Source organism: Prionailurus bengalensis, chromosome B4 (assembly GCF_016509475.1).
Source record: "Prionailurus bengalensis isolate Pbe53 chromosome B4, Fcat_Pben_1.1_paternal_pri, whole genome shotgun sequence".
NCBI classification, from domain to species: domain Eukaryota; kingdom Metazoa; phylum Chordata; class Mammalia; order Carnivora; family Felidae; genus Prionailurus; species Prionailurus bengalensis.
The window spans coordinates 34783498-34794428 of NC_057358.1; the positions used below are offsets into that span (position 1 = coordinate 34783498).

The following is a 10931-nucleotide window of genomic DNA, read 5'->3' on the forward strand; positions in this document are numbered from 1 at the left end:
ATGTCATGGTGCCCTTGATTAAGGAAACACGAAGACTGGAACTCAGGAATCTGAATTAAAGATAGTGACCCCAGGTCATCATGCCCATTAGGTGAGGGACTTTATCTATCATACAACCAAAGAAGGCAAAGGATTCTGTACTCAACAGCAAGCAGCTCAGGGAAAAAGTAGATGGGACAGATTATTTTTACCATGTTGCTAATATACAAACCATTCAGATAATTCTACATGCCCATTTTCAAAGAGCCACCTAGAGGCACCATGCTCTCTTCTCTAGAGGAAAATATTCCCAAAATGTTTGTGATGGGATTTTTGCCCCCAACCCCACACCCATCACTATTAACTCCAGACCAAACTGTTGAAAATGATTCTATATTCCCTTCCCTTACTTTGATCAAGACCCCTATAGTCACCATAAAGAACACCTGGTAGGGAAGAAAAAAATTAGCTTTAAATTATCATTAAATGGTCAAGTCACAATTCTTCATTTCTCAAATCAAGACAAAACTTAACCAACCTAACCCACTGGAATGCTAAACAATTGTAAAATACTTGATTTAAATGAAGTGGTTCTGAACTATTAACAGATAATCTTCTGATGCAAAGGAGGTGAGTTAGGAGCTTCTTTGGCAATCTCCCAGTTCTAAGTTAAGCACCTAGTAGTAGGTGTGCTTCCGTAACACCAACTACAGAATTCAGTGTCATTAACCTATTGTTGCCCAGTTATACCTCAATCTCTTCAACTGAAAAATAAAAATACCTAATCTAAGGCACAAATACATTGTGAGCATATTTGGGAATTTCTAAATATGTTAACAATTAATAGCATTTATCCCTGAATGGAGGGATACAAAGTTAACAGTTAACAGCTTTTATCTCTGAGTGGAGGAATTATGGGTGATTTTAATTCTCTTACCTACAGTGTGCTATCATTTTCCAGTTTTATATAATTATCTGCATTATTTTTAACACCAGAAATTTTGAACTTGAAACATTATCCATACATTCACAGATTTTCCATCTGATGATTACAGAATCCCTGTACATTCAAGGTTGATTAACAGAGTAAAAGGACTTTTTTATAAGCAAAAATAAAACTATCCATGTTTTGGGGACCAGTTCTATGAGTGGGAGTTGCAGAATTGCATCATGAATCCTCCCAGCCCTTCACCTATTTAAGAGATTACTTCACTCTAGGTAAATGGAAGCCAAGTCCTTGAGGATTCTAATTCTACTACCTAAAGTTTCTATAAATCTAGTTCAGCTTGGTGGTCAAGGGTAAAACAAGATCTATCCCCATAGCTGAAAACTGATTTCCTAAAAAAGCTGATATACAATTTCTACCACTTGGTATTATTCATCATTTTTACCTTCTAAAGCTACAGTAAATTAAAGATGGTAGGGCTTTTCAGTTGGCCTAACAGGTACGACTCAGCATCAGAATTGGTTTTTTGTCTGCTTGCTTTAATGGCCTTCCATTACATTATACACTCTAACCAAGGGGTTGTTTCTTAAACCGTCAGGACAATCAACTGTTAAATTAAAAAATCATCTAAGAAAAATAATAAATTTGCTTTACACTTGAACTAAAATTGATGTTTTCAGTGAGTTCTGCACCATCACTGAGTCAAATTTGTTAGAAGCCAAAAAAAAAACAGGCTAATTTTATTTCTGATAACTGATGAAAATTTTAAATCACCATTTGCATTAACTGTATCAAAACATACCTTACATGAGAGAATTACACAAGAACTGCAGAGGTTAAAAGTCCCTATCATTTGTTATCCATCTACTGAACATCTAATAAAAACAGATATGGATAGTTCTAAAAAACGTGTATATAGATTTCAAACATTCATTCGTGTTGCATGTATTTCACACAGCATGCACTTCAAAAACAATAGTGTCACTTCCAAGAACCTCTCCAATCAAAAGAAAAGACAGTCATTTAAAAGAGCCCAAATTATTCCCCTATAACAATGATTTTTCATTTCTATTAAACACACAAATTTGACCTCTTTGGTCAGCTTACATTTCCTTTACGAATTATACCAGCTAATACTTAGAATCCATAAGTTTATTTCTTAGAATATAAAACAAGTTATTTATAGATTACTCTAGATATCCACAACAATTTAAGACAAAATTAGTTACCTCTATTTTTCCGTCAACAAAATGGGACTATATGGATTCTGAAAGATGAATTTTCCCACAGTAGTTTTAGACTGGGCCCTTAAGCTTTAAACTTGTAATTCAACATCACCTCAATTTTATTATCTTGCAAGGAAGAAAATGGTCTATGGGGCAAGTTTGCCAGCACCCAAGATGGCACAGTCGGTCACAAGCAACACCTTCCACGACAGCCACCATTTTGAGCAGCAGGATGTAATTAAACTACTCACGATTTTATGCCAACTAAAAGAAAACATGATTATCAGAATAACTGTTAAACATCTCTTGACTTTAAGCATTCCCAAATCCTTCATTTTTGTGGCCTTGTTTCTCTTCTTCAAACACTTACCCTACTAAAATTTTTAGTTAAAGTCATGCTTGCTACAATAACGTTCAAACTTTGAAAACAAACGCTATGATGCTATCTAAAATGCCCAAGTTATTACATCTTCCTAAAAACAGAAGCCTACGATTTAATCACATTGTTTTAATTAGCTTCGGGAACGAAGAATCGCCAAAAGCCAGTGAGCGGTCCTAGTTTATCAGCCTACATTCCGCTTCATTCTCCCACCGTACCCCTTTTGATCTTTTTATTTTCCAATTTCATTAACTCTGCAACAACAGCAAGTCCCAACACTTCATTCATATGAGAAGCAAATGATATTTCCGCAAACAACACTGAATCTAAAAATAAAGGTAAGGCAAAAATCCTCAAGATTAAACGAATTAAAATCAATCTGAAAATGGCAGAAAGTAGGATAGGTGGGGGTGGGGAGGCAACAACAACGATTTGCTCTTCCTAAAGAGTTAATTCTTATTTTGATTACTCCATTGGCGAACTCATTGGCAGAGCTGAAAAGAAAAACTGACCAACAGTTTCCATTTACCTTTGTCCAAGGCTAAAGGTGATTAAGTGAATACATATATACTGCCATAGGAGGACAGGCAATTCAACCTGCTAACCAATCAAATATTCACACCCCCTTCCAAAAATAAAAATAAAAGAAAGAAGGATGGATGCTGCTAGGGCTAGTTGCTCGTCGGGGCCATCGAATACATTCCATTCCTCACACTCCCGCCACCATCCCTGCTACTAGGACCCCCTGATTTTAGTCCGGTTATCACAAAGCCTCGGGTTTGAAAGCACCTTCGGCCTGGCCAGAAAAGCCATCCCTTTACTCCACGCCCGCCTGGAGGGATAATGGTGGCGAAATCAACTCAAAGAGCTCCCGAGGTCCGCGAATAAAGAGGGCTGTATGCTCCGAAAGGAAAGGCGCTGTTAAAGAATAACGGAGTCCTAAACTTTCTCTCCGCAGCCTCGGAGCTCTGGGCAAGGGCTGAGCGCCGGGCGGCTCCCCGGAGGAGAGCGCGCCCCCGAGCCCGGGCCCCCATCTCCGCCTGCCCGAAGTTAACCCAAAGCGCCCCCGAGAGTCGCGGGCCTCCGGCAGTCTGCAAAGTGCGACTGCCCCTCCACGCGCCCGCCGAAGTGAGGGCGAGCCTCTCCCCGGCACGACAGACCCCTCCCCCAACCGACCGCAGGCCGCCTCCCCGCCCGGTCGGAGTTAATCCAGCCCGCAACCCCGTCCCCGCCCGGAGCAGCTGGCTCGCCGCTTCAATGGCACCGGGCAGGGAGCGCGCGCACGCACTCTCCCCACACACAGCCTCCAGCCCGAGAAGTCCCGGGAGAGCCGACCGGGTCCCGCTCCCACAAAAGCGCACTCCGCCCCCGCCCCCTCGCCGCCCGCTTCGCCAAGTCCCGGAAGGCGCGGGTGGGCACGGCGGCCACGAGCGAACGTCCCGAGCCCGGACGCCCGCACTTGGCGTCCCCTGGGGAGCCTGGCGCGGCCCCCGGCCGCGCTCCGGCCCTGGCGCGCCTCGTGCCCCCACCTCCGAGCCCTTCCTCCGGTTGCGGACTACCGGCCAAAGTCTCCGCGTGCCCCGCTCCCTCCCGCACGGTGTTTCGGGACTCCCGAGGGGGCAGGGGAGAAAGGGACGCGGGGTGCGCCACCTCGCCCGCTCCTCGCGGCCACTCACCTCGATCTCAAAGTCAGGCAGGCGGAACGCGGTGCGAAAGAGCGAGCAGAAGTGCGCGATGGCCGGGACTTCCCACCAGGAGCGGAGCTCGCCCAGCCCGGCCGCGCCGCCCTCCTCCGGGCACATCTCCCAGGCGCGGCGGTGACTGCGGCCCCGAACCCCAAGCGCGCCTCGGCGGCCCCACGCTGCCCGCGCACCGCTCGCCCGCCCGCCTCGGACTCCCGCCGCGGCGCAGCTCCTTAGCTCCTCGGGCGGGGGTGGCGGCGGCGGCGGCTGCTACTCCCGCTGCTGCCGCCGCTCGGCGAGTGCATGAGCTGAGGGCGGGCGACCCGGGCGGGGGGCGGCGGCTCGAGGGCCCGAGTTACTGAGGTGGCTGCTGCTCCGGCTGCCGACGGGGTCCGCGCGCTCGCCCCATCCTGCGGCTGCGGCCGCCCCCAGTACCATACAATATAATCATCTCACCGCTGGGGAAAACAGATGGGGCTGGGGGGGGCGGGGGGAGGGGGCCGAACAGAGGGCCTGGGGGAGGGGCCGCCCACGAGGAGGGGGCGGGGCTGCCCTCACCACAACAACAACCCCCGCCCCCACTCCCCACCCCCAGTCCGGACAGCTGCACTGGAAGAGAGGGGGAGGGGAGAGGGAACTGAGCACCCCAAGAAAAAAGAGGAGTGTGACTTGAAGGGAGCATGGTGCACCTCATGAACTGCCATGATACTCACTCCGTTTTCCAGGTGTTTGGGACTGAGAAGTTTAATGACTTTGATCAATGAGGACAATAAGGGTCTTTCCCACCCCCCCACATGGCCTTAGTGGTCGCGTCCTTTTAAAGGGCCCGCTGGGTGGTGCTTTCGGTAGGGGCTAGATCCAGAAACACGCACGTGTGAGAGTTCAGTTATTATTGGTGCTGGTAATAGCACCAGAGAACCAGTGGGTTGTGCACTCCAGAAATATGAGGCCTAGAGAAATAAAGTGATTTCCACCTGTTCTCACTTTTATTCCATCCAAGAACGGTGTTTCAAGGAGCTCTGAAGTGGCTCTTTTCTCCAAGAAAAGAAGGTGGTGGGGCTGGTTAAGCTGGAACCAAGTATGATGGAGGCAGGAGTGCGGCGGGAAGGGTGGGGTAGGGGGAGGCACCAATCAGCGACCGTGAGCGGAGAGCCACAACCCCCCCCCCCCCCCGGCCGCCCACCCCAGGGAATGGACACGTGTGACCGCCCTAGAGAAGACAATCTTGGAGCTCAGCAATTGCCCTGGCTGCGGAATAGCTGCCTGGAAGAGTGAGCACAATGTAGTTAGAAAGCTGGGGGGCTGGGGGGCTGGGGGGTGGGGGGCGGGGTTGGGAAATGGGAGATAGTCTGAGGAGTGTACTCTGGTGGGTTGGAGATCTGCACAACAAGGCTAAGGGAATGTACTTAGGGAGGAGGGTGTTGAGGCATGTGCTTCAGAGATACTAAATTCTATAGTACATTAGAATTCTGCTAAGCTCGAAGGAAGAAAAAAAAAAAAAAACACCTCACAAACAGACCGGAAGTGTGGAAAAACTACAGTGAATGCCTATATATTTGTATTGGTCATTGCAATTTACGTATTTTAGTACGGCATTCTCCTCGGTCTGCGAGGGCCTTAGCTGGGTTCTGTATCCACCTCTCAGTTAGGAAACACTACCCCTGATGCCTCCCCAAAAGTAGTCAAGTATATCTTGAATGACAGGCACAGTCATACAGTGTACGGTGGTTAAATCAAAGATTCTCCTCCATCTTGAGCAGTGTAAAACCTGGAGAAAAATGATGAACACTTGATGTAATAGAATTTGGTGTGGGCTATCTGGAGTCTCTCCTCCACTTATCCCTCACTTTTCCTGGTCAGTTTAATAACCTGCTGTGTTTTTATCCGGAAGCATTAAGAAAAAAACCCCAAATTCTTAAAATATATTTCATTGTATCTTTTATGAGTCAAAATACTTCTAACACTGGCTCCCCCACTCCCTCTCTTGTCATAGAAACAGCCCAAAAGTTACATAGGTTTGTTCTTTTATTACCTGGGACTACCTAATGATTTAAAATTCCCACCCAAATTCTACTATATGCTTTCATCTTTGACAAAAATGAGCATATATCTAAGTGCTCCCCAAAAGCAAAGGCTACATTTTAGTGTGTTTATAAAGCACAGCTCCTCTGTAGATATCCTATTAATAGATGAAATGTGAAAAGGGTGACAAGCCACTGTGGAATTAATCACATAACCTGAATTAGAGGTTTTCAGGACTTTCTTCTGCAGTCTTTCTTCATTTCCTCAGACCTGTTTGACTTTCCACACTTTTTCTTCTGTCTTTTTTTAAACGGTTACCACTTTTCTTCATGTTCATTTCCAATCCATTATATCCTGACTCTTCTTTCCCCAACTTCTTTTTCCTGGTTCTCCATCTGTCTTCTCATTTTTGCCTGTATCTTTTATCATTATTTAACCTTTTACCTTGCCTCACTACTAGCTGGCCAAGTAATAATAGTGCCTAGAACGTTAACAATACCAGGAAGCAGAAAGGTGAGATGATGTGGTTACTCTAGTATGTTTGAGTACTGGTTACAACCCCCCCTCAAGTAGAAGTTAGTCTATTGTCCTCTTCCCTCCCCCCCCTCCCCACCACTGCCCAGTCCTGTGAATCAACAAAACTGTCGTGGAACTGGAGGTGCCCCCTGGTGGTGGTTAGAGAGTCGTCATTCTATCTCTCAGCACCTTTTTCTTACTAGCGTTTATTTCCCTGTGCTGCCTTTTTTTCTTCTGAGGATCCCCTCAGTGTTCATAGGGACCCGCACACCAACTTTACGCCCTCCCCTTCCTTCCTTCCTTCCTTCCTTCCTTCCTTCCTTCCTTCCTTCCTTCCATCCTGACCTGTTTCTTTCTGTCCTCTTTGGTTCAGTCTCTGTACTTTTGGCTTTGTTCCTCCCCTCACTGTGCTCTTTGCCCACCCCAAATTTCACCAACAGTCTGGAACCAATTCTGGCCCTGGGGCTAAGCAGTCTTCTATGTCTCTGATCTGATGGAAAGTGTGGCCTCTGAGTTCCTTGAGTTTGGACTCCAACTAGAGCTTCACATTTGGAGGCCAAGGCCTCTGCCTCTGCCTCTGTTGGAATTGATAGGCTGTCTTTGACCCTGCTTTGAACATTTGTCTCACCTTTCCCCTGGGACTTCACTACCTCTGATTTACTTTCTGGACCCACTTTTGACCTAATCTCCTACAGTCTAGATTAAGACCTCTATACCTATATGTTGGTCACTGACCCTCCATCAGTTCTCCCTTAGTTTCAGAGTGGTGTCTCATTCCTGGCTTTTTCCAGCCTGGCCCATTCATTCACCCTCTAAACACTGTTTGTACCATCTTCCTTAAAAACACACACAGCTCATACTTTCTTTCCCTTTCTCTCTCTTGCATCTTTTCTGTTTGTGAGCTGGTGCCATTAACCTCAGATTACCTTGAAAGTGCCAAGAAGTAATAGTCTTTTACATTTGCCACAGCCTTCAGTTCCATATCCTCTTCTAATTAAATGTTTTCCATTTTAAAAACCCCACAATAATTAGTTTGGCTAATCTGTTTTGCTAATTCATTAATGTTGCGAAAAAAACATTTATATTTCTCATTGCAAATATGCACTAATTTCAGTTTTGATGGAATCTTTATAGATTCCTGGAGGATAATCTGGGAAACTAACCACTGTTTCATAACCACTTCTTTGGGAAATATGTTGTAAGTTCCAAATGATCGGCTAAAAACATTTATTTGAATCTGGAAGGGATGTGACAAATAAAAGTGTGGCTTCTCCCATAACTACTGCTAACCAGAACTAGAACCCCAATTTCTAGTTAGTCATCCAGTTTTCTCTCTAATGGGTTATACTGCTTCTCTCTTCTACTTGAATTGCCCTTTCTTTTTTTTGGGGGGTAACCAACTTGACCTGGATACTCCTTGTTTCAGTCCCAGAATCCAACTGAAGTGAGAATGCAGTATAACCATTATTTTGTCACTTTAGTTGCCTGTGTATAACTGATGTCCAAGTACCTCACAAATTCTTGACACACCCTCACATACAACCTTCCTTTCTCAGTAGCTACATTCTATAATGGACCTATTCCCAAAGAGTGCTGCAAGCCAGACAAATTTTAAAAATTAAAAGTTGTAGAAAGTAAATTAGATTAAAGGTCAGAAAACATGGGTTCTCTCTTAGAAAAGGCTTTTAATCTCTGCATTTCCTCTGTGAGAAAAAGGTCTTGAGCTAAATGGTCCCTGAGTTCTGTTGGCTTTGCCTTTAAACTAGAACCAAACTGGGGGGATGGGCGGTGACCAGAACCTTATAAAACAAATGTCTGTGCCTTATGCCCAAAATAACCTATTATTGGAAGATAAACCTGACTGTGAGGAGGAGAGCCAACACTTGCTGAACACGTTTGAGCAAGACCTCAAAAATAAAGGAACTATAGGGGTGCCTGGGTGGCTCAGTCAGTTAAATGTCCAGGTTAAGTGTCTTAATTCACCTTAGACCATGATCTACCAGTTCGTGGGTTCGAGCCCCCCCAATTAGAGCCCGGAGACTGCTTCAGAGTCTGTGTCTCCCTCTCTCTGCCCCTCCCCCACTTGCTCTCTGTCTCAAAATTAGACATTAAAAAAATAAGTAAATAAATAAAAAAGGAAATATAAATGAAAATTTAAAAAAATAAAGCCAACTTAATTTTCTTAAAATTTAAATTCAATCATACCATTCACTTACTCAAAATTCAGTGAGTCTCCCTTGACCATGAGAGAAAGTCCCAATTCTGATAGATTCTTATTCAAGACCTGCCACAATCTGGCTTCAACCTGCCTTCTCAGACTTATCTGCTATCCCCACCCCCATCCCCATCCATCCAATGACTTCTCCTGCCAAACTGGTTCACTCACCCACCTGGATATCCTTGCCTCCTCCTTTTTGATCATGCCTTTTCAATTGCTTGGAAAGACAACTCAACCTCTCAGATCATGACCCACTGAAAACTCACCTCCTCCCTAAAGCTTTCCTGAAACACTCCAGCTTGGGTGTCTCTCCATGTACTCTTATACAAGAAATTACAGTTTGTATAATTCACTTATCAAACACTCCTTTGGGTCATCTTTTACTATTTATTTTGAAGTGCTACTTAAATATTTTACTATAATGGGGGTTGTCCTCTCCTCAGCCAGGTTATTAGACTTTTTTGGCGGGGGGGGGGGGGGGCGGGGGGAAACTCTCCCTAACATGCAGCAATTAAATGATTAATTTGATTACATAATGATGATGTAGGCGATGGCATAAAAAACAAGAAATTCAGAACTTCCTTAAATTAAAATAATAATAATATAAAAAAAAGAAATTCAGAACTTCTTTAAATGCCTATTGTGGATTCATTTATTTTCCCTCATTCCTTCCTCTGCCTTTCTGCTTTCTCGTCATGAAACTTATTCTTTCAGCATTAAACATCATGTTTTTCTCAGTACACATCTTCAGTCTCACTTTTCTCCTGAGTTCCAGTGTCATTTCCTCACATACCAATTGCATGCCTCCCATTACCTTAAACTCAATACTTTGAAAGGAAGGAGAATAACAGCAACAACAAGTAGCTTAAATTTTTCTATCCACCTCACACACCCTTACTGACTTCCTAATTCCTGTAATTGAACAACTGTATTCCTAGACTCCTGGGTTCACTTTTTTTCTAACACTTTCTTCTCCCTTTTCTCTTAGTTAATAATCACTGTCTTATTAGTTCTTCCTTCATGATGTCTCTTGCATCACTTTTCCTTTTGATAACCTCAGTTTCCACCCTAACCCAAGTCCTTTTCATCTATTTTGCAAGCTTCCTCACTAGCTTTCTTTCCATGTTGCCTCTGACCTACTCTGTCTTGCCCAGAATAGTCATATTTATCTTAAAACAGTGCATTAATTTGAAGAAGGTGAATTTATTTTTTTAAGTGTATTTATTTATTTTGAGAGACAGAGAGAGAGCATGAGCGGGGGAGGGACAAAGAGAGAGAGGGAGAGAAAGAATGCCAAGTAGGCTCCACACTGTCAGCACAGATCCCAAGGTGGGGCTTGAACTCACGAACCATGAGATCATGGATGAAACCAAGAGTCAGATGCTTAACCAACCGAATCATCCGTGTGCCCCAAGAAGGTGAATGTAATCTTAATAATATATTTTCTTAACCCCAGTATATCCAAAATATTATAGTTTCAACACATAATCAATATAAAAACTATCAATGAAATATTTTATGTTCATTTTTTTATACCAACTCTTTGAAATCTGGTGTGTATTTTATACTTAAATGCACATCTCAGTCAGGACTAGCCACATTTCAGTGCTCAACCTGCCACACATTGGGTCTTCTTACAGATCTACAGTAACCAAAATGATCAGTACTCACTGTGCGCCTCTAAATCATTGGTTCTTGACCTATCCAAACTCTGCCTCTCCTCCTTATAGACCCCAGGGAGGCATCCCTAACCACCCTGGCCTACTGCTGCATCTCCCATTTTACCTCTTTCATGAATACTTAATTTCACTAAGTAAATCTCAGCTCTTCCACAGGGAACAGCCCATAGAGCTCCTTTATTTCTGTCCTCCACCTGCTCCCTTAAAGCAGTCTACAGATAATTGATCATAAATGAATGTTTGTGAAATAAGTGTATTGTGCATTGCTAATAAGTTCTTAGAAA

General features: G+C 44.3%; 1 protein-coding gene across 1 annotated transcript in view; it reads right to left on the reverse strand.

Annotated features, from left to right (window-relative positions):
* The window catches only part of LOC122473289 (cat eye syndrome critical region protein 2), a 180704-nt gene extending 176052 nt beyond the window's left edge, over positions 1 to 4652 (reverse strand). The window contains 1 exon segment of the mRNA XM_043563606.1: positions 4207 to 4652. Coding sequence (XP_043419541.1) covers positions 4207 to 4332 — 126 coding nt within the window. The 5' untranslated portion in view covers positions 4333 to 4652.
* Between the last annotated feature and the right edge of the window lie 6279 nt (positions 4653 to 10931).